Source organism: Euleptes europaea, chromosome 2 (genome assembly GCF_029931775.1).
Source record: "Euleptes europaea isolate rEulEur1 chromosome 2, rEulEur1.hap1, whole genome shotgun sequence".
Taxonomy (NCBI): Eukaryota; Metazoa; Chordata; class Lepidosauria; order Squamata; family Sphaerodactylidae; genus Euleptes; species Euleptes europaea.
In genome coordinates this window covers 93,846,644-93,871,408 of record NC_079313.1, presented here as the reverse complement: position 1 = coordinate 93,871,408, position 24,765 = coordinate 93,846,644, and the positions used below count along the sequence as shown (strand labels likewise).

The 24,765-nt window shown below is 43.5% G+C and overlaps 1 protein-coding gene across 1 annotated transcript in view; it reads left to right on the top strand.

Annotated features, from left to right (window-relative positions):
• Positions 1-24,765, top strand: part of PLXNA2 (plexin A2) — a 451,224-nt gene that overhangs the window by 246,541 nt on the left and 179,918 nt on the right. Inside the window, exons 4-7 of the mRNA XM_056844100.1 lie at positions 1,714-1,814; positions 20,034-20,157; positions 20,984-21,137; positions 24,500-24,596. Coding sequence (XP_056700078.1) covers positions 1,714-1,814; positions 20,034-20,157; positions 20,984-21,137; positions 24,500-24,596 — 476 coding nt within the window. The remainder of the gene's footprint in view (positions 1-1,713; positions 1,815-20,033; positions 20,158-20,983; positions 21,138-24,499; positions 24,597-24,765) is intronic.

Here is a 24,765-nt window from a genome sequence, read left to right as displayed (position 1 = left end):
CCTTTTCTCTGACTTATATCAGGTAAATGTGTTTAGACAGGGTCCTACTGTTAGGTACTGAGGACTCTCAGTTCTTACTGAATTGACTGAGGAAAATAAGGGCTGGAAAGTAGAGGCTGCTCGGAATAATCTGTTGTTTTGTGAATACTAACAAGCTGATTAGTAGTTCTCTGAGACCTTAATTCAACCAAGACAATGCAGCAGTACCTTTCGGGAAGGGGCTGTTGTCAAAATAATGTTTGTATTGTTAAAACAAAAGGTAAATTCCCTCAGGATAGATGGTATGATCTGAATTTGGTTACACAATTCATTATGAGAATTAGCTCCTTGTGTTTGCTAGTGTGTGACTTACTTAAGTCACTTTGGGCTTTTGTACCCCTGGATTTTTGTTAGCCACAATTAACAAATTGGAGGCCAGCTTTGGTAATGTGTTCTCCCTGGAGCAATTTTCCCTTCTTGTCTTAAGTGTGGCTCTGGGAAGTCATGGCAACTATCTTAACAAGGGTAGCCATGTTAGTCTCTTACAAAATTCCTTTGTAAGAGAACTGCTACTCTTAAATCTGCAACAGAATGTCCTGGAAGGTTGAAATGTTCTTCCACTGGTTTTTGAATATTGTGGTTTCTGATGTCAGACTTATGTCCATTTAATCTTTGTCTAAGGGACTGACCTGTTTGTCCAATGTAGATTGTGGAAGGGCATTGCTGGCATGTGATGGCATAAATCACATTAGAAGATGAGCAGGAGTATGAACCTGAGATAGTAAGTGGCAGTTCTTTTACAAAGGAATTTCAAAGAGAGATTGGAAAGAGAAACTGCTGAATTACAGTTGATATTCAAACTAAAGTCAATGCATTTATCTGGGCTGAATAAAGACCTTGCATTCATGGCTCATTACCAATGCTGATTTCTCCACACCCATCTCTCCCCTGGACATCACAGACTCTTCTGCATACCACACCTAATCCCATCACGCCTGCTATTCACATTTACATACTGTTAACATTTACATACTAATGCTTGTCTGAATTCACTCTCCTCTACTTAAAGACAGATGGATTCACATTCTAGCTGTATCTGAAGAAGTGAGCTGTGGCTCACGAAAGCTCATACCCTGCCAGAAAATATTTTTGTTAGTCTTTAAGGTGCTACTAGGCTCTTGCCCTTTTCTACTATCTTAACACGGTTTGAGGTTCAACAAGGTTATCTTTTTAGCAAGAGCTGAAGCCACCTGTGGTTTGTGTTTAGCTTCACATGTTCTACAAAGGAAAACTCACATTAACCTGTAGTGATCATATACTCCATTACAGTTAAGAGAAGATGGGGAATTCTTTCCCGTGAGGGAAAGAGGTGTGGGAAGAAAGTGCACCTTCCCAATTCCAGCTCCTAATTTGACAGCCATGGTTGTAAACCACCTTGAGTTCCTGTAAGGTAGAAAGGTGGCAATAAATGATTTAAATAAATAAACAGGAAACCACTGTTACACGCTCTAATTTTACTCCCCCCACCTCATCGCAATGAAGGCGGTGAAAGGAAAGGAACAAGCTACTCACATATCCACACCAAAATGTTGAAAGTTTTAATTAAAATGTTGTCACTCATTTACTTCTGGAAGTTCAGCCATGTTTGGCTTATTTTCTTAAAGTTATTTTGGCGAGCAAGATGAGCGAAATTGCATTGAATCAGTGTTTGTTGTGTTCCTTTTTTCCCCCTAGGTGTCCCAGGTTTCCGTTGAATCCTGTGAACAGTACACAACCTGTGGAGAATGTCTGAGCTCAGGAGACCCTCACTGCGGTTGGTGTGCTCTACACCATACGTGAGTCCAGCGTTAACTGGCAATTATTATCTTAAAACCAATCCAAACACCTCTTAATCCCTTCCATACATAGCACCGTGATTACTTAATTAATACATAGCACTTTAAAATCATGCCATACCCACAGGGAGTACTTAGCCTTGTACAATAAATACCATAGGATGTCTAGGATGTCTTGTTTTGTAACAGAGGGTTTAATCTGAATATTGAAGATGATATTACTTGATGTTTAACATGTAGAAACTGAAGCTGGTCTACATAGATCTTTTAGTCACTTGAATAATCCCTAACAGTGCAATCTTGGGGTGGGGGGGACAAAAGGGGTTTGGAGGTGACGTAAGTGCCACTTGCGCCATCTAAATTGGCACTTACGCTGCCATAGGGCCACTTATACCAATGCTGGGGAGCTGTGAGGCATGGGCACTGGCACAGCTTTGACTTCAGCATTTTTCTGACGCAGAGGCTTGCACCAGCACAAAAGAGAACATTCTCGGGGGGGGGGCTGACTTTAGTCAATTCCTAAGCCCTTTTGCCCCCAGAACACCCATTTTTGCCGGTGCAAACTTGCACCGGCAAAAATGATGGCATAGCCTCATGAAACTGCATAGAATAGTCTCACGGGGGCCTGGGGGATTTTGATTTCCGGCTTGCTGTGCTCAGTGCAGCAAACCACTCAGGAGGCACCGTGGCTGCTCTGTCCCCGGCTGCCCCAGAAGTAACCCCCTCCCCCGAGGATTGCTCTGCCCATCATGTTTTTGTTGTTGTTTTTTAATACCAGGAGCAGAGCTATTCTTTTTTTGTTTTGTTTTGTTTTTTGTTTTTTTGCTGCCAGTCACATCCATGCAATTTTATTGTTGTCAAGGAGACTGTAGTGATGTGACTAGGATCTGGCTAACTAAATTGTGAGAAGAACCTAATTTCAAGATGCTGATGCTTTGCAAAAACAGAAAATCTCTCAGGTTACATAGATACATGTTTTTACCATTAACTGAAGGCATTTCATTAGTCATTTCATTATGTCGGATTTCAGAAATAGCCCCAATCCCCTTTTAAATCTACTTATCTTGGTCTAAGATCTTGGTCACTTTAATCTCATTGCCATGTCTTCCTCATACCCTGTTTTCTTCTTGCCTCTATTTTTTGTGTGTGTGGAAAAACAAGCTTCCACACACTTGCCAAGACTCCTTCCTCCTGCCAATCACTTCTCTTAGACTGTAACCTAATAGAATCACTGTTTAAATATCACTTTGAAATTTTAGAAAGGCTACACGCTTCAGCCTTTGGCTTAAATCCTGCAAAGTAATGGAATTGTCTCAACTTGCTAGCCTAGTAGCTCTCTGCTGAGCTTGAAGACGTCTGCTTGGACAAAGGATAAAAGGTTTTCTAGGCAACATCCTGGAGAAAGCCAAGGAAGCCGCGCAAGTGAATTATGGAGGTGTTTGGCATCTTTTTCTCTTCAACAATGGTAGTGCTTCCGTAAGCGGAAGGGGTGTCCAAAGCGTGAAGGAAGGAGAGGCCAGGAGTTCACTGGCAAAAAAAAAAGTCCAGAACCCTTTTGGGCTTGGTGCCAGTGCTCCCATTTAATGTTTAGCCATTGGGGTGGAAGCTGAGGGTGCCCACACAATAGCAGTGGGCTGTGTGCCCATGCAGCAGGTGTGGAGAGAAGGGGAGGGAGCCTGTGATGCAATGTCCGGCTTGAATCAGAAACCTTCATATGAGAGAGATAATTTAAATGCCACACTCTCTGCAAAAAAAAAAAAAAAGGTTTTTAATTTCCAGGTCTTTGTTGTGCCACCTTTTAACATTTTTTGGTTTGCTTTCTCACCCATCTATTTTGCCACTCACATTGCCACCTTGGAGTTAAAGCACTTGAGGACAGATTTTCCATAACGCTCAGCTTCCATTTTGGCAAAGAGATAATGCCTGAGTTTTCCAACCGGCTGTATCTCCAGCAGCTCTGATTTCATGCAGACTTTTCCAGAGTGCATGTGGAAGCTTTTCCCAAATCAGTTTTATAGTGACAGGAAAAGTGGTACTACTCATGTTTTTCCCCCTTCCATGCAACTTGTTAAAGGTACAGAGGATGGGATACAGTGGTTTGTTAGTAGAAGGAGCTGGCAGTCACAAATCTTTCCCATGTTCTCCCCATTCTTCATCTAGCAGGTTTTTCTGGCCCCAGGTCATGTGGAAAGGGTTGTACAAATCTATGGTGAGACCACACTTGGAATTCTGTGTACAGTTCTGGTCACCACACCTAAAAAAGGATATTACAGAGCTTGAGAAGGTGCAGAAAAGAGCAACCAAAATGATTAGAGGATTAGAGCAACTGTCCTATGGAGGGCGGTTAAGACGCTTAGGGCTGTTTAGCTTGGAAAGAAGGCAGCTGAGGGGAGACATGATAGAGGTCTGTAAAATTATGCATGGTTTGGAGAGAGTGGACAGGGAGAAGTTTTTCTCCCTCTCCCATAATACTAGAACACGGGGTCATCTGCTGAAGCTGGAGGGTGAGAGATTCAAAACAGATAAAAGGAAGTATTTTTTTACACAACGCATAGTTAAATTGTGGAACTCCCTGCCCCAGGATGTGGTGATGGCTGCCAGCTTGGAGGGCTTTAAGAGGGGAGTGGACATATTCATGGAGAAGAGGGGTATTCATGGCTGTTGGTTAGAATGGATACTAGTCATGCTGCATACCTATTCTCTCTAGTATCAGAGGAGCATGCCTATTGTTTTAGGTGCGGTGGAACACAAGCACGATGGTGCTGCTGCACTCGTCTTGTTTGTGGCTTCCTAGAGGCACCTGGTTGGCCACCGTGTGAACAGACTGCTGGACTTGATGGGCCTTGGTCTGATCCAGCAGGGCCTTTCTTATGTTCTTATGTTCTTATGTCAATCTGACTGTGGCAACTAGCAAGTGGGTTGGAGGCAGGGACATAGGAGGATGTGACATTGGCTGTGTCCCTACGTAACTTCTGGGGGAAAACTGGATGTGACATAGGATGTGTGTGTGTGTATGTGTTAAGTGCCGTCAAGTTGCTTCCAACTTATGGCAACCTCAAAAACATCCTATTCTTAACAGCCTTGCTCGTGTTTTGCAAACTGAGGGCCATGGCTTCCTTTACTGAATAAGTACATCTTGGGTATTCCTCTTTTCCTGCTGTTTTCAACTTTTCCAGTGAGTCTGGTCTTCTCATAATATGTCCAAGGTGCGATAGCCTCAGTTCAGTCATTTTAGCTTCTAGGGAGAGTTCAGGCTTGATTTGATCTAGAACTCACTTATTTGTCTTTTTGGCAGTACATGGTATCCATACAATTCTCCTCTGATATCACATTTCTCCATATTCTGTCTCCATATTCTGTCCGTATTCTGTCCTTGCTTTTTTGTTGTTTGTTTTGATGCATGACCTATAGTCTGGACATGAGACAATCAGATGTTGTAGCACATCCATTTCTTTTAAAACCATCCATACCTTTTCATGATCCACACAATCAAAAACTTTGCTGTAATCTATGAAACACAAGCTGATTTTCTTCTGAAATTCTTCTCTTCTGGAAGTGACATCATCACACAGGTGACAACAGGGGAGACATTTTGGTATTTGGGCAAAACAGTATATGGTAAAAACAGCTTCTACCATAGAATTTTTGCCAAAATACCAGAGTGTCTCCCTCATCATCGCTGACATGATGATGGCACTTCCGGAAGTAATGTAATCAGTCGGGCGACTTTGAGGTCTAGGCCTGGTAAGATCTCCCTACACGCCCTTCCCTGCTGATGGCCAGAGGGGACTTGTTTCATATACGATAACAGTGTTGTAAGATTTTGAGCATCACTTGGCTTTCATGAGAAATTAATATGATAGTCCAGTAGTTGCTGCAGTTTTTGACGTCTCCTTTTTCGGAATTGGATTATAGGTTGAGCATTTCCAGCCTGTGGGCCATTGTTTTATTTTCCATATTTGTTGGCATATTCTCATTGAACATTTTGAAGGACTCCATTTCTGTGCCTTGAAATAGTTCTATTGATATCCTTTCATTTCTTGTTTACAGTTCTTCGTTGTATTGTTCTCATCTTTTCTTTATTTTGTTCTGTTCAGTTAATGTATTTCTGTGTTGATCTTTCAGCATCCCTTGCTGTGGTTTAAATTTCCATTTGATTTCTTGGATCTTGTGGAACAGATCTCTTGTTTTTCCTTTTGTTGTTGTTTTCTATTTCTTTACACTGTTTATTATAGTAGTTTTCTTTAGTCATTTATGCATGGTCGCTGTAACCAACTTTATTCCCTGCTTCAGCCAGGATCTAACTTTTCAGTATGCATGATATCCCATTCCTTGGTAGCTCAACACTGTTTCGATGCAAAACCAACCCAGGTCTTCCCATTCCTCTGTTAATCCAACTTTTCCCTCTCCCCTGACCTCAGCCTGGCCCAAAGCAGCATGCAGATGACTAAGCAGGGGAAAACACAGAAGATTGGCTTCTCTCACAGCCAATCACAAAGCAGTGTGTAAAGAGGCGGGAATTGAAGTGCTTCCTGCTACCTCTGAGCTCTTTCTGAGTGAAAGAAAGGCTTTTAAAAAATGAGGCTTGTATTTCCCACCCCCCTTCTTTCAGATTGCTCTGTTTTTTTTGTTTTTAAAATGCTTTTTTATGTGGCAGTTGGGTTTGGGGGGAAGGAAATCTTCTCTCATGGGGAGCATTGCGAAGTAGGCCAAATACAGAGCAGCATTTAAAGGGGTGGGACTTGATTTGCTCTTGGGAGACTGCTTTTCTGTATTCATGGCTCAATTAGCACACAGTTTCGTCCCTGATCATTCAAGCCTGTGCATACAGTTTCCCCCAAATCGGGTTACATTAATGTGCAATGAACCCAGGTCCAACCAGGGAGATCCAACCCATGCATAAATGGCCTTTGTGTGCAAGTTTATGGAATGATGCTTTTAGACTTCTAATTCTATTTCTGTTACCTTTTACTTTTGCTACTTATCTGTCTTTAGCTATTTTAAGAGTTTCATCAGTCATCCATTGAGGCTTTTCATTTCTTTTGGCTACCAGAAAAGTCTTTGCACATTCTTTGTTGATAATATCTCTTTTCCCACTGCAGCCTCCTGACCCACAAGTCTGCTAATCCACATTAGTCCCACAATCATGGGACTAAATAATCTTGGGATCAGAACAGACTGCTGGGGGGGAGATGCAGGAAAAATGCATAATTATTGCATTCTCAGATCACTGGATCCAATGCAGAATCTGGATCTGGTGATGTTACAAGTAATAAGCAAAACTTATGCAAATGCTCAGGTGCCCGAAAGAAGAATCATGACATATTGGAACAGAAGTTTCTTGAGATCATATTTTGCAATATTTTTATGGTTATGTTCCTTAAAATATGAAGGAGAGACCCCCAAAGCAGTGCCAGCAGTTGACGAGATTTGCAGTCTTATACAGAGTAACTCCACTCAAAGCCCCATTATTTCATTGGATTTAGACTAAAGATAATTGCACTGTAAAGTGCCAGAGAAAATATTGGTTACTATAGGCCTCTTGATTGGGCCAGGGTGAAAATTGCTAGTTCGTCTGTTTATTTCTCTTTGCTCCTCACTACTCTGCCAATGCATCCAGTGCAACTTTGCCTTTGTTTTTTCTTTGGTACATTGCTGTGCATTATTGGAATAGCCACTTTTTTGTAAGTCTCTCCTTCCCCTCCTGAGCTTTCTCCCGTGGACTCTTTAAAGCCAGGCTTTGTCTTTTACAGCAACAGGTAAACCTTCCAGGAGAGCAACATTTTCTCCAGCAAATCAGCATCTCCTTGGACAGCAATCAAATTTTGCTGCACAACTGGAATCCCTCCCCTTCTCTTGCAGATTTGTCTCTTTTAAAGCAATAGCAGCAGCCACTTTAGAGAAGGCAGACATTTTGCCCCAGGTTGGATTGCTCAGAAAGACTGCAGAATGGGAGATCTTTTCATGAAGAGGGTTAAACTTTCATGAAAAGGAATCTCCATTTAAGTTTGCCCAACTTAGAGCACACCATAGACTCCTCATTTTATTTGCCCACCCTACATGGGCTAGAACAAGCCTTGTGGCATTTGCTAGTGAGCTGCTTTTCTGTGTCTTTGCTACATTTGGAAAAGCTCAGTAATCCCCCCCCCCACACTTGACTTGCAGAGACAATGTATGGTATAGGCTAATATGTTTCAAGACTAGAGAGAAAGATTAATAGATTAGTTAGGCTGACCTCTTAGAATACAGCACATATGTGGAGCCAGCACCACCTGTAAAGTCCTTATAATCACGGCAAAGCATGTTTCACTGCAAGTTAAACCTTAGGCCTTCTGTTCCCCTGATAGATTCTTGTCTTTTGACTAGTGTGTGTGGTAGGTTCACTGGTTTGCAGTGTTGAGATGCTTTAGTGATAAACACAGGAATTCTTCAGCAGTTTCAATCTCCTTTTACTGAGCTAGTCAAACAGAGCATAAGGTTAAGTCTTACATAATATTTTCGGCTCCCCCCCCCCATATGTCCATGTTTGGAAAGGCAAGGGTCAGCCGGAAGACAGACAATAGACCAACACGTGTATTCAAAGTGCTGCTTGCGATCGTTGTGATTTTCTAAATATTAGCTGGCAGATAGTGTCGTATCTGGGCTTTCTGGCTAGACTTTTTGAGGATCACATGAAACAATCTTCTGTAATGAAAAAAAAAAACCTCTGAGCATGTCCAGAGAAATTTTATTACAGCAAACAACCACTTCCTTTCCCATCACATTTGGAATTAAAAGAGTAGGGCTTTTAGCACTTTTGTTTTTTTGCTTTAAAACCCTGACCACTTGGTCCACTGTCTCAAGAGATGAAATTCACAAAACTTTCCAATACTGACTCTTATTTACCTCCTTTTCTGAGCAGTGCTTCTGAGGAGGCTGTGTTGTGTTTGGAGGGAACAGGATTTTCCAGAAAGGATCATGGTACTTGAAGCATTAATATTTCTTGGAACAGCTTTGCAGGGAAAGCAAAAACTGTCACAACTGATCAAGGAAGAGATCTGCTAAAGGGGAATCTTGCCTCTTTCTGCTTGGCACTTTGGAGCACGAGACTTATGCGTAGCTATGATGATTCAGACCAAACCACTTTCATGGTGGCATGAACAGTCAATGAGTCTTACAGTGTGTTCTCCTAAGAAATATCCCTGCTCTGGCAGTGCGTGGAACAGTGGCTGTTCTTATGGACAGTCTCTTTGTAAGCTGCTTGAAAGACAGGAGGAGAGAACAATGAGGCAGCTAAAGAAGAGAAAGAGGGTCTCCACTGCCCCCCCCCCCACGCAAATAGAAACTTTATATCATGGCTGCTCACAGAATGACTCAGGCTTTAAATAGATTCTTCCTTACCTCAAAAAAATTGTGGGAAGGCAAGTGGCAGACTTATCTGAAATAAGTAATCGATCAAGAGAATTATGGCTTGCCTTCACAGATGGGATACTAATAATTTCATTATTACTTTGTCTTGGTGGCCCTGCCGTAGCGAAAGAAATGGTCCCATCTCCATTTTGTCTTTAGCAATGGATGTGGGGGAGTTTTTACCAATAAAGATACCAGCCTCCAGGTGGGACCCCGGGATCCTCCAGAATACAACTCATCTTCAGACTACAGAGATCAGTTCCCCTGGAGAAAATGGATGGACCGTGGACTGTATGTCATTGTACCCCACTGAGGTCTCCCCAGGCTCCATCCCCAAATCTCCATGAATTTTCCAATCTGGATCTGGCAACCCTACCATCCGAATCCCCTGCTGGTGGTCGGGGCGAGGGGGAGCTAGCAACCCTAGTTACCAAGGACCCCCTTCCTACCGAGATGTATGCTGTCTGCCCTGATTCTATCCTGGCTAAATTTGCCTTGGCAGCCATGTTAGGATCTAGCAAAAGATGAGGTCAAGGCTCTCCACATGCTATGCTACTAAGTGGCCAAAAGCTTGAGTGGGAGACTGATTCACTGGTGGGACATCTGCATGCCTACCCATTGCCACAGGTGCTTTAAAAGCCAGGCACCCACCTTGGTCTATCAAGCCGGTTTCATCAGCAAATGCAAGTCTTCCTGAGTGTAAAATCTAATTATTAGCCAGGTGAGATGATTACCTTTATGGACCTTCCCTAGCAGCCTGCTCCAGGCATGAGGGAAGCTTCTACCCTGCCTGGATGCAATCTCCTTTTGTCACCTTTCTAGTAATCCCCTCCCTCCCTCCCTCCACTCAGAGCTAGGAAATCCATGATCAGTGGTGACAATTGACCACATAACCCTGTTGCTAGCCATGTGACCAAGGGGGTCAGAGGGGTTTGGTGGCGTGACTAGACTCACCTGCAGCTAAGTTCAGCCCCCACCCACAAAGGTTCTGTTACCACCATGATTTCATAATGTTAATTGGATGGAAGGTGGTTCTCGGCCTTGAGGGTGCTAGGAGACTGGTTCACTCCCTGCACCTGGGTTAGGGTTGCCAACTTCCAGGTATTACAACTGATCTCCAGCCGATAGAGATCAGTTCACCTGGAGAAAATGGCTGCTTTGGCAATTGGACCCTATGGCATTGGAGACCCTTCCCTCCCCAAACCCCACCCTCCTCAGACTCCACCCCAAAGACCTCCCGCCGATAGCAAAGAGGGACCTGGCAACCCTACCTGGGGTTGTTGTCTGGGTTTCTAAAGGTTACAGCTTGCTGGGTTTCACGTAACAGCTCTGAATATTTTCAGTTGGAAACTTTTCCATTCTTTACTAGGCCTAAAGCCTGAACCAGTGTTTGAAAGAACAAGAAAATGCATTAAGGAACTCGGTTTCTTGAAGGGGGCGGGGAAATAAAGCTGGTTCCCCAAATATGGAAAGGGAGGTGATTCTGCTGTCCTGCACCCAATTTCAACCAAGGTGATAAAAATGCTCCCATGTTTTCAGCTCAGGATATCTGAGTAGCCATTATTTGCTGTGGATTCTGTGATGCATTTGGAGATTCGTACTGAGTATACAGTATGAGAGTGGTATAGTTTTTTAAGTGTTGGTCTAAGATTGGGGAGACCAGAGTTCAAATCCCCACTTAGCCTTAACACACACTAAATGACTTTGGGCCAGTTACACACTCAGTGTAAGTTGTGAGGAAAAGAGATAGGGAGAAGAAGTATTTCCTTTCTTACACAAATGAAATATTTACTCAGATTGTCTCAGTGAAGGAGTCCATGACATCTCCCCCCCCTTACAGAGTCCTCTTTCTTTGACTGAGATTCAGACTATTACAAGTGGAAAAATTATATTTTTAAAACCCCATGATTAATTGTTGAAGGCATATGGTTTTGGGGAATACAGTTTCATACTGAAATAATTTAATATAGATTACTAAGTATGGGTCGGGACCAGGTTCAGCCCCATTCCCCCCTCAGTAAATTGAGACGTCTATGCCCCTGGACCTCAGCAGGGTATAATGCCATAGAGTCCACGCTCCAGAGTAGCCATTTACTCCAGGGGAACTGATCTCTATCATCTGGCGGGGGAAAGCTCTGTCAAGTTGCAGCCGATTTACAGTGACCTAATAGGGTTATCAAGGCAAGGAGATCAGTTGTAATTCCACCTGGAGGTTGGCAACTCTACTAGGACCCAAAGACAGCCAGGTAAATCTTTGAGTTCTAAGCGTATATAGTGTGTACATGCAGTGGCTTGAGTTGTGCCTTAATAATATTTCTCAACTGCTCCTTAGAATAGTCCTGCCTCACCACAGCCTCCATAGAACAACAATATTTTTTTAAAAAATAACCCTGAACGTGTCAATAGCTGTGTCAATCTTGCCGCTTCCAAAGTTGCTCTTATGTTCAGAGGTCTCCTCTGAATTAAGGTTTTTATTTCAAATGTCAGGTTTTGTCTTTAATTATTATTTTTTCCTTCTGCCAAACGGGTCAGCTTTCTCTGTGCTCTGCTCAGAAAAGGTTGAAGGTCAAAGCAGTGCTGTTCACACTGCATTTGTTAAGGGCCTGATAAAAATCAGAGGAGCAAAGTGGAAGTTTGGAATGATGCAGTCACATGGCTGCCAATTTGTTGTTTATGCTTGAGGCGGCATGCCTTGATCCATCCCATGCAGACACCAAGCAGATCTGCAGTTCACCGCCTCCCCTCTATTATTTTTACTAGGCATCCTCAAGTGTCTCAGACCCCATTCTTTCAGTTGGAGGCCTCGAGTTTGCAGCCAATATAATAGCACACATGGCTGTGTTTTACTTTTGTCAGCATCGAGTGCAAACCTTCCCTGAAAGGGAATCTGAAAAACTGTACATGCATGAAATTCATTCAGGTTTGTCCATGTGTAAACTGTTCTTTTTGTGTCAAGAGAGACCGAGGTTATTACCTCATACACTTAAAACTAAACCACTGCTAGGTTGTGGAAGCAGGAAGTCAGTGAATGGAGGGGTAGAGAAAAAGTAAGACTGGGAAAACACTTTGAGCGTTGGAATGAGAGGGAGGCTGTGTGCTGTTGGCAGAAATGGGGTTTGTAAAAGCTAGAAAGCTGAGTGGGGAATGGGCCCCTGGGCAGTGTGGTGTAGTGGTTAAGAGCGGAGGACTCTAATCTGGAGAACCGGGTTTGATTCCCCACTCCTTCACATGAAGCCTGCTGGGTGACCTTGGGCTAGTCACAGTTCTCTCAGAACTCTCTCAGCCTCACCTACCTCAGAAGGTATCTGTTGTGGGGAGAGAAAGGGAAGGTAATTGTAAGCTGGTTTGAGATTCCTTTCAGTAGAAAAAATCGGGGTATAAAAAAACTATTCTTCTTTTTCTATTTGAAAGAAGAAGGTTAGAGTAGACAGTTGACTGAGAAACAGAAGTACAGCAAAGAAGTCCTTCCAGAAAAGGAGACAACTACACTTAGGTGATGACCTGAGGACTTTATAACTCTCATCTCCTGTATGCAGATGCTTTCTTACCTGTGCAATCAGCATAGTTGAACATTTGACAAACTACTCGTTGGTACTTGAACGGTTCACACTATGCAAAAAAGCTGATTGTGCAAGTGCATTCTCACACTTTCCTACAGCTTTCCCCACATCCCATCTCCACTGCCACCATCTCTCTTCCCCAGTCTGCTCTTCACTGCATTGTTGAAGTACATAAAACATTTGCATTCTATAGTGAATGACTTACAGATGTGACGTGTCTCCTTCTGTCCCTTATTGCCATAAGGAAACGGAGCAAACTAACCATATAGAAATAATTGAGGAGTATGTGCATTCTTGCCACGCTTTCCTGTGGGTGCTTGCTCCCCAGTTTTTTTTTCTGCCCACTGGGGAGGGGGAGAAAACCTCACAGGCAGGTTGCCTCTTCAGTAGGAATGAACTATCCGCATTCAGTGATCTTTCCTTTTGTATTTTTTGTTGTTGTTCTATTTCCCAAAGGTGAACAAGCACCTAAAAATACTGATCAATTTCATTTCAGATCTCACTGCACTCCTCCAAACTACTACGTGGCAGCTCAGTCTTAAAAGTATGGATGTGGCACTGCTGGTTGCAGGGTAGAGCTGGAGGAGCTAGCTGATATTCTCAGCAGAGTAAATAAAAGAGATTTGTCAGGACTTGCAAGGCAAGGAAAGTGCACACCTTTGTGGTATTTAGAACAAGTAGGGAGGGAAGGGTCTTGATTCCGAAGAGGAGGAGGAGGAATGCTGCCAACTGCACAGGCACAAAAACAGCTCACACACTGTAACATGGCAGCTTTTAAATCATGCACTGCAATCTAGGGCACTGCCATGAAGTATGCATGATCAGCAGTTACCCAGCCAACATGACACCTGCTGCCACCATGCAGATTCAGAACCTCTTGCCACACTGCTTGCAAGCAAATTTTCAAGGTGAAAACTCAAGAACAACAAAAAATGGACATTTTGAACAAGTATGAAAACTCAGTGATGGACTCCTCCTGTCTTGTTCATAGCCTCTGTGGAGGGCAGGGACGTTTGGCACTTTCTGTAAGAGTTTTTTTATTTTTTTAAAAAAAACACCACAGGGAAATTTTGCTAGTCTTGCTGAAATTATTTTAACTTCCCTGGAATTCCCTTGACATTTTATCTGATTAGGCTTCTACAAATTGATCTTAAATTTCACCATAGGCATAATAGATAGAATCATAGAGTTGGAAGGGGCCATACAGGCCATCTAGTCCAACCCCTTGCTTAATGCAAGATCAGCCTAGAGCATCCTTAACAAGTGTCCTATCCTCTGCTGCCAACATGAACAGCTTCCTGCCCTCCTCTAAGTGACAGCCCTTCAAATATTTAAAGAGAGCAATCATGTCCCCCCTCAACCTCCTCTTCTCCAGACTAAACATCCCCAAGTCCCTCAACCTGTTCTCGTAGGACTTAGTCTCCAGGCCCCGATCATTCTCATCGCTCTCCTCTGTACCCACATAATTCTGTCCACATCCTATTTGAAGTGAGGCCTCCAAAATAGCAACCAAAAGAAGATAGCAACCAAAATGTCCACCCTCCACCCTCCCCCTGGTGAAAATCCTGCTGCTGTTCTGCTTGAGCCAGAGTTTGAGGAACATTCTTCTTACAGGGCAAATTCTAACATTGCAAACAGCAATGTCAGAGAGCTTTAAGATTCAGCCAAGAGAGACATGCTTCTTCCTCAAAATATCTTGTCTGGACTATAAAAATAAAAGGAATGTGCATCCTGTCTGCAGTTTTAAACCCCTGGTGTGCCAGCTTAAGGCACAGGTATATCTTTTCAAACATAAAAGGGAAAGGAAGTTCTCTCCTCCTCCTCCTCCTTGACAGTGCAGTCCTAAAATAGTTACTCTCTTCTAAGCCCATTGATTTCAATGGACTTAGAAGAGTGTACCTCTGTTTTGGATTGCACTGCAGGTTACCCTGTTGTTCAGGCAGCAGGTAGAGCCAACAAGGAGACTGCTAAAAAGTCTCCTTGGTCCACTGGGATCTGTATCCTGCAGGGCTCCTCCATATGCTGCTTGTTTGCTAGTATGTTATTGTCTCCAGACCTATTTATCTCTGTTAGGGCTGTTGCCATAAATAGTATGATAAAAAGAGCCATTCCAGCAAGTCAATGAGATAAAGGCTCCAGTCAAGAGCTCACTTTAGAGCAATCTCACAGATTCACTTAAAAGACAATAATTCTTTTCTTTGGCAGCATTCATATTTCGGTCCATTATACTCAAGTAAAGGGGGAGGCTGCGGAAAGAAAATAGCTGTATCAATTGCCAGGTGTCTCTGTTGCTGCTTGCAAAGGGAAAGTGGTAACACCCCCCCACACCCCCAGTGCAATTTCTTAGAAGCAAACAGCCCTTCAGTAATGAAGATTGCTTGGCATTTTCTGCGCTTGAGTCCCAGCTTTGTGATCCCCCTCTTGTCACCTCATCTAGACAAGGTTTTTCATGGGAAGATTAAGACCCTTCTGTAGAGCAGCCAGCTTGTTTGCTAATGTAGACATTTACCTATGATTGCATCTAGCCACAGTGAAAGGAAAATGGTGAACCTGGCTTTGCAGTGTGCTAGTCTCAGTGATAGCTGAAAACCAAAGTCCTCTTGCACTAGTTGCAATAACAAATTGCTTCTAGAACAAGTTTCAAGCGGCGTGGGAACCTGGTAGTGTGGGAACTGATGCGTTCCTGTGTAAGACAATGCTGAGGGAAGCGTTGGCCTTAGGTGGACCACACACTTTAGCAGTTCCCATATTCTTCTAACATGTCTAGGATTGCCAGGTCTACTTTGGGAAATACCTGGAGATGTTGAGGGTGGAGCCTGAGGGGGGTGGGAGAGGGGAGGGACTTCAATGGAGTATAATCCCATAGAGTCCACCTTCCAAAGTGGTCATTTTCTCCAGTTGAGCTGATTCTGTCACCTGGAGATCAGTTGTAATAGCGGGAGATCTCCACCCACCACCTGGAGGTTGGAGACCTTAAACATGTTACATAAAAATGATTCACCCAAACTCCTAGGAGGTAGCTTCCCACTTGCATCTGTGTATCACATATTGATGGCAAAAACTGGTTTCTAAAGGAATTGCTGTTTTAAAGCTACACCCTCTCTGAAGAGGAAAATTGACAACCCCTAGACAGACTGTTTAATATCTGTATTTATTTTCTATTTATGTACAGTTTTTACATCCCGCCTTTCTGCTCTCACAAGGGCCACCAAGGCAGCTAACAGATTAAAATCATACATAATAAAATCACATTTTAAAACCATTGAAAACCAACCCCTCCACACACAAAAACACACATAATTAAAACAATTAAAAACAGAGCTAAAATACAGACAAACACCTGAAAAATAACAATTTAAACATTAGGCAGGGAGAAGGGATTACTGAGAGAATGCCAAACAAAACAAAGAAGTTGTCACCCACTGGCAAAAGGCAGCCACAGAAAGGGTCAGACAAATCTCCCTGGGGAGAGAGTTCCAGAGTTTTGGTGCCATTACTGAGAAGGCCCTCTGCCAGGTTGCCACCCGCCTAATCTCAGAAAGAGGGGTACCTGAAGCAGAGCCTCTGAAGATAACTCTATTGGTCAGGCAGGTCCATAAGGGATTAGGTGATCTTTCTGATAGGTTGGTCCCAAACCATATAGGTCAGGTCAACACCAGCACCTTGAATTGTACCTGGAGCTAGGAGGCAGTCTGTATGATTGAATACTCGAGTGATATGGTCCCGACAACCCCCTCCAGTCAACATCTTGGCTGCAGCATTCTGTACTAATTGAAGTTTCTGAACATTTTTCAAAGGCAGCCTCACACAGGGCTCATTAAAGGTAAAGGTAGTCCCCTGTGCAAGCACCAGATCATTACTGACCCATGGGGTGACATCACATCCCGACATTTACTAGGCAGACTATGTTTATGAGGTGGTTTGCCATTGCCTCCCCCAGTCATCTACACTTCACCTCCAGCAAGCTGGGTACTCTTTTTACTGACCTTGGAAGGATGGAAGGCTGAGTCAACCTTGAACCTTGAACTTCTGTCGGGATCAAACTCTGGTCATGAGCAAAGCTTTGTCTGCAGTACTCTGCACCATGGGGTCATTGCAGTAATCTAATCTAGTTGTAACCAGGGCATGTACCATAGGTGCCAGATGTTTTCTGCCCAGGAAAGGCCACAGATGGCTAACCAGTTGAAGCTGGTAAAAGGAAATCTTAGCCATGGCTTAGCCTGCTTATGCAGAAGTAGGCCTGGGTCCAAGACCACCCCTAGACTACAGATCTGTTCCTTCAAGGGGAGTGTAACTCAGTGTAAATAAGAGGAACAATTAAAGTTTGCTATGCTGGAAATGTTCGCTGGATTACCATACCCAGGTGTTTCAAGCAAGTAAGCCAAGGCCTTAAAAAACACTAAAGGTTACATGCCACTCTAAACTGGAAGAAAATTCTGTCCTCCCCACCTTTACCTAACAATGGTCTTTTGAGTATGCAATATAGAAACAGACCCATTCTTTAAGTACACTCTTCCAAATACTTCTAGTAAACTTGCTTAGCTCTTGAGGATAAACATACCACCCCTGCCAAACTTTATTTGGTCCCATGTCTTCTCACCCAATTTACTAAAGGTCCCACTTGCACTGAGTGGCAGAAGCTGAACAACATCCCTGGCTATTGTTGAAGGCTTTCACGGTCAGAGTTCATTGGTTCTTGTAGGTTATCCGGGCTGTGTCCTTCAGTGTTACTCCTCTGAAGATGCCTGCCACAGCTGCTGGCGAAACATCAGGAAAGAAAATACCAAGACCACGGTTACACAGCCCGGATAACCTACAAGAACCAACATCCCTGGCGCTTGGTTGGTATCAGTGCTCCTTCTACTGACTTTTTCAGAGCTCTCTCTGCGTAAGCTCTGGGACCCCATAACCTCCTATGCTGAAGCAAAATGGAAAGATCAGGAGATGATTAGCCCCTTCTCTCCATTTTTCTTCATTTTGATAGAAGCTCAGAGTTTCAGCACACTCTGGGGCTCTTCTCAAATGAAATGATTCTGGTGATGAGCCAAGTGTCCAACACATGCCAGCTGCAGGGCTCATAACTCAGCTTGTGACATGTAATGGCTTCTGTTCAAGGAGGAAGATGGAGGGGGGAAAGAAAGGGAGAGAGAGTCTGGAAAATTCAACCATGAAAACCAACCGTAACTCTGGTGTCCCCAGTGTACAGAGGAAAGAAAGCTTCCAGCATTTTAAGACCCTTCACCTCCATGAGGAGATTAATTAGCCACTGTTTTTAATCAAGGAGCAAGTGTTGTGAGGTTGTTGCCATCCTGTGCTATATAGTTCTTCTAAGTCTCAGTGGATGGTGCATTTAATGCTTAGAAAAATAAAAGCACCAGCAGCAGCCACAGAATCCCATGATGGGAATTGAACATCCCTATGTTCAAGCGCATAGCTACCCTCACATTTTTAGGCATCAACATATTTTGCTTCCATACAGATGTTTTTTTTTTCTGGTTTGGCATCCAAACTGGAGAAGGTTTTTTTTTGGGGGGGGGGTCCATATGACATTATCCCCTAATTGTTCACTTTCTAGGTTTTACCCTGCCTTTCTCCAGTCTTTCCCAAACCTGATTTGATATGATTTTTTGAGAAAGATTACAATCAAAGTATATAATGTCCACAGTGGTGTCATTTTCCTTGTTCAAGCTCCCCAATCTACCACCACTCTCATTTGTCACCAGAAGACTGTTTAGAAAGGAATAATTGCTATATAGATGGTTTTTAGCAGAGATGATTCAGTTTTTAATTGTGTATCAATAATCTGTAATGTTTTATTTAGCTCACACAGAGCCCCTGACTGTGAGGCAGCCTGGAAGCCCAACTAAATAAGAATAGGTAGTTCTTTAAAGCATGGATCAGCTGTGTCTATATTCTTATGTGTGTCTCCCTCCCACCATGTTATCCATACAAAGGACCAGAGAACTTTAAAATTTCAGAGCACAAGCACTGAGGTATATTTGGAATATTACATATAAAAACCAAGTTCTGATATAACACAGAAGGGTACTATATCTCATCTGTTATCCTGAAAGCAATTTTCCTTTATTAAAATCAGATAGAGTCAACGGGAGCCCAATAAAAGTGCTTTATTGGCCAGATAGCCCATTCTGCACTAGATGGTACCTCAGCTCTCTGTTCCACAAAGTTATCTGGTTTCAGCTGATTATGTCCTCTGATATACCATTCTTGGGTTCCGCTCAGCTTGAGCCGTCTTTCTCTTAACAAACAACACTTTCTCTTGTTGTGTGAGAGACTAAAGTAAAATGTGGTCAATCTGTCTAAAACAGGGGTGGGGAACCTTTTCCCTGCCAAGGGCCATTTGCACATTTATAACATCATTCGGGGGCCATAACCAGGTGTAGATCTCCCAGCAGGGGGGGAGGCTAGGGTTGCCAGGTCTCCAGCCACCACCTGGAGGTTGGCAACCCCAGGGGAGGCCATGCAGAGAAGGCCTGGAGGGCACCCCTGCTCCCCCCTTCCTCCTCCCCCCCCAGGCAGGAGGGCAGCCAGCAGTGGGCCCGAGCAAACGAGGCGCCGCAGCCGATCTGCAGGGGAGGGAGGAAAGAAAACAGAGAAAGAGGAAAAGGGAGGGAGGAGAAAAGAGAGAGAAAGGGAGAAAGAAATGGAGGGAGGGGAGAAAGAAAGAAAAGGACGGAGGGAGACAGACAAAAAGACAGAAAAAGAGGACGAGAAAGGAGTGACAGAAAAAGAGGAAGAAAGAAAAGCCTTCCCCCCCCACACACACACACACGCACGCACGCCGGCCCCACGCAACCAGGCCCCAGCCTCCACGCCTCCCACACACACACACACACACACACACACACACACACACACACACACACACACGGCCCCGGAGCTCCCGAGGGCCATGGAAAATGTCCTGAGGTTCCCCATCCCTGGTCTAAAATAAGGAATGAGTCTGGAGAAAGTAACTGCAGAAATCATTACAATTAAATGTTGTTGAGCAGAACTACATTGGAACTGTTTACACCTACCACACACATGCTATCCAGCATGTCCTGAAATTACTTATTACTAGAATTACTTATTCTTGAAGGAGTGGTAATGCCTGGCAGATTGTGCTACATCATTTTTTTCCTAGTAAATCTCTTCATCGTATGGTACTAGTTAGAGGCAAATAATGGGAACTGCAAACACCTTTGGGAGGGAAAATGTGGAAGTCTGCTTGCTTTCCATTTATGCCATTCTATGCTTTTGGTATCAGGTGTTCCCGGAGGGACAAGTGCGAGCGAGCAAATGAACCATACCGCTTTGCAGCCAGCATTAACCAGTGCATGAGTATCATTGTGCAGCCCAGCAGCATCCCAGTTTCTGAGCACAGCCTTCCGGTAAGTAGCAGTGGTGGGCAATGGTTTGCTTTAACTGATGTTTCCTATGCTCGTCTTTTTGGTCGTTTTCAGTTACTCTGCGTTAATTTCAGGTATGGATTCCATACACTGAGGCGGCCGCATGCAGAGCTCTGTGTGGATTAGCTTTTTGCATGCCACTGTGAAAGTAGATTTTCGAGCACTCACAGTGGTAGATAGAAATCCATGCTGTGATCTGTGTGGGGCAGAACTATCACTATCACCTCAGCACATGGTGCCATGCGTTGGAAGTCGATACACATTGACTTTTGTGTACTGTAATTTGAGATTTGTGAGGCTAGGCCCCAAGGAGTTATCCTTTACTGACCAACCTCTGAGTTTTTAGCATATTAATGGAAAATATATTTTCAGATGACATGCGGAAGAAAGTTGCCCTGGTTGGAAGCTGGGCTATTTGTAGCTCTATTAAAAGCTTTTATGATGTCTAGCTGGAAGAGAATTGTCTATTGTACTTCTGCCCACTGGTATTATCACATATCAGGTCAGCTGGGTGACTGCAACTGCCATACAATGATGTGAAAGCTATTGAAGAGCAGCTTGTCACTTTACTGCTGCTTCAATGCTGAGGAAAGGGAAGAGAAGAGAATGTTTTATGGTTGTGCCAGTTCCTTTCTTCTTCCTTCCTTCCTTTTAATAATTTGTATCCCACTCTCTCCACCAGAAGAGCTCAAGACAGCTTACATACAATTCAAAACAATATAAGCAATGTTACAATCAGCACCACACTGTTTGCAGGACTCTTAATGCTGTTTTGAACATTCTTTGTGGCTCTTTCCTTTTTCTGCAGCTCAGTTTGCTAGTAAGTGATGCACCTGACCTGTCAACTGGTATCACCTGCGTATTTGGAAACCTCACTGAAGTGGAAGGCCAAGTTTTGGGCAACCAGATTGTATGCATCTCACCAGTATCTAAGGATGTCCCTGCCATACCTGTGGACCAGGGTGAGCTGACTTATTCATTGAGATACAATAGGGGCAGCCAAACTGCAGTACAGACATCACAAGTGGCAGGACTTCAAGGAACTTCTTAGAATAAAAACTGGAGAGTTGGTGGGACTAGTATTAGAATTAGACTCCTCTGTTGCTTACTGCTCCAGTGATGCCTTCTCCTTCAATCAGTAGACCTGAGGCAAATCTGTCCCAAAGTACAGTTATCATAGTATGCACTAGAAAGGCACCCCCTTTTCAGTAAGAATAGTTCAGCAGTGGAATCGACTGCCTAGGGAGGTGGTGAGCTCCCCCTCACTGGCAGTCTTCAAGCAGCAGCTGGATGAACACTCGTCAGGGATGTTTTAGGCTGACCCTGCTTTGAGCAGGGGGGACCAGATGGCCTGTATGGCCCCTTCAAACTCTATGATTGCCTTGTGACACCCCTGCCAAAAAGATTGATCACCACTAGGATACAGCAGGCCTGCCTATCTGCATTCTGTGTGAACCAGCACTTCATGGGAGGAACTAGCAAGTTCTACACTGCATCAAGAATGACTGAGAATCCTGTGGCACCTTAAAGATGTTCAGTGTGGCAAAAGCTGCGGTGGGACCAAAACTAAATGAAATGAAACAGATAACAGTGGGTCTGTGGCATTTCAATACAGAACCCAGGGATATACCAGAAAAGATCAGCATGAAACATTCACAACAAAACTTTCTGGAACACTGTGTTTCTGTCAAAGTCATTCTGATTTAACATCCCTAGTAGGAAAAGGTACCCATGAGCCTGATTAAATATTAATAAAATAGAATTGGATTTACTGATAAATTCTAGTTTACGGTAGTCTCTTTTTATTTTTATTTATTTATTTTAAAATGTGGTGCCTTTGTGGTCAAGTAGCAGAGTGCCTTGGAAGACTGAAATGTTCTCCCATTAGTTTCTGAGTGTTGCCACTTTTGATGTCAGTTTTATGTCCATTCCTATTCTTGCTTAGAGGTGGACCTATAAACAAGTACAAAGCATTGTTGACAGGTGATGGATGGCATATGCCACAATGGAAAATGTACAGGTAAATGAGCCCCTCGTGACAGGGTTTATATGACTACATTCTTTAAGAGTGTTATTCGATTGATGTGGTAACAGTATAGGCATCAGGGTATGTTGAAGGTCTGGTCCCAGGGCTTGTGTCTCTGTTAGGTGACCCATCATTACTAGTAAGAAGCTGATTTACACTGGAGTTCTGTCTGCAAGTGAGGACAGGCCAACCACCCAGAATCTGTGAGAAGAAATGTCATTATTCAAGACAAGCTGTAGATTGTTGATACTCTGTTCAGCATGTTGGGTTGGGACATGCGACATCAAGTGGTGTTCTGTCACTTTCTCTGCTGAGCTTGGCATGTAGTAGGTCCTGCCTGGGGGTCGGTGAGGTCTTGTCAATCTCTTTCTTTACTTCATTAGGTTGCTAAAACAGTTTTAAGAATGCCTGACGTGTGAGATGCGAGTGTGAGATGTCCAAGGAACTGGAACAAATATCAGTGGTACCGTAAGCCTTAGCTAGAGACTCAGTCAGCAGAGCTCTAGTTCCAGACGTCTGGTGGGAAAGGGATAGTATCTGCAAACATGGCTCTACTGTGTTTGCCTATAGTGGGAGTAAGCTGCTTCTATCAAAATGTGTGCACCCCACACGTTTAACAGTCAAACTTCAAGCCATCTGCTTTCTGGGCTTATGTATCATTAGGGGTCTCATTCTTTTGTTATTTGAGGCGGGCCAGGAAGGAGGCAACGTGGGTGTTACTCACGCTCTTGAGGTCTGACTCAGTCACCATGAGTGGGTGAAAGAGGTTTCTATTTTTCAGGCTGTTGCTTTGCTAACGTCACTGCTGTCAAGTTCTTTCTTATACACATGCTTATGCTCATCGTTACCAAAAGCTAATTGTTTTAAACTTATTTTCTCATTGGCTGGTTTCCAAGCATTCCTACTTGGGCAGAGAACGTGAAAACTTTAATACTAACTTCAGAGCAAGTTGGTGTTTGTTCAAATTAATCCAATTCCATAATTGTAAAGTACCTGTTATGAGTACTTTTCTTTCTGTTAGTGTCACATCTGCTTAGCATATAGGTGGAATACACAAAAAGGCACCACCTAGCAACCTCAGATCCAATTCTCATATGCATGGGTATGAGGTGGCAGAATGGACTATACCACTTCAGACTGCAGGAGGAGGATCATGTTTTGCAATGTTTCCCTATATTAGTTAGTGCGGGGTAGTGGTTAGAGTGACAGTCTAGGATCTGGAAGACCCAGGTTTGAATCCTCACTGTGCTATGGAGGCTTGCTAGGTGACTTTACTCTCTCTGTCTCTCTCAGCCTAATCCGTCTCACAGAATCTGCTGTGAACTTAAAATAGAGAAGGGGAGAATGATGTAAGCAGTTTTGGGTCCCCATTGGGGAGCAAAGCAAGGTATAAATAAAAATAAACTCTATTAAAAAAACAGCACAGCAAGCAAAGATAAAGGTTAGAGCTCTATTTCATGGAATTTTGAATGCAAGGAATAGGCAGACCTGTAGTATATCATGTATGGTCTGGTGTACGGAATTCCTTTTACCAGCTCAGAATTTTGCTACCTTAATTCCCCTTCATCTCTTGCATGTGTCAACCAGGGCCTGTGTCCCAGTACTTCTATTACTCTGGATATATAGGAGCCTCGCCCTATGAAAAAGGTCTCCATGCTATGGCATCTGCCCATGTCAGCATCAGCTGTCAAAAAAGTTGGGTTAATTTCAGCTTCACTGTGGGTTTCTCCTGCATGATCTGGTTTTTCTCATGCTATTCTGACAGTTTGAAAAACACTTGCATTGGTGTGTCTTCCATACCATGACAGTGCCCTCCTAAGTTGAGTTCTACTCTTCTAAACCCATAGACTTCAAAGGGCTTAGAAGGCTATAACTCTGGTTAGTATGGCATTGTGAGTGTACGAAGTCTTAGAACTTATGACAAGGCACAGGAGAAGACTTACACAGCCTAGTCCACTTAGGGCTTTATAGGTCAAAATAACTCCATTTGTTTAAGAGCCAGTGCTAAATCACTGATGGGATGTGATGCCAATGGCCCACGTAACAAAAGTGGGTGACCAGATACTTTCCCACTGTATAGGGCTACTCATCCAGCATCACCACTTTGAAAGAACAAGTTGCAATAGCCTCACCAGACAAGGGAGGTGAAAAGCAATTGGAAGGCAAGCAAAACTCCAGAAGGATCTAAGAAAGGGGTCTGGCAGACAATGAGGCTATATATGAGGGAATTAAATGATTCCATCGTCATAGCTGATTTTTGCTTCTTTTAATTGTCCTTTCCTCTCTTTCTTTCTCCAGACTGGTTTGGGATAGAGCTGCTGCTGAAATCCAAAGAGACAGGCAAGATGTTTGTCAGCACTGAGTTCAAGTTCTACAACTGCAGTGCCCACCAACTGTAAGACGCTACGTCTCTTCCTCCTACTCACCAGTACCTGAAGATTCTATCAATAAGAGTTAGCATTATTCAGTTCAGGAGACAACTCAATAATAAGTAATAGCCATGAAAACCAAATGAGCATTATTAAGAAGTGGTGAACTGTAGCAGCCAATGTTGAGAACGATTG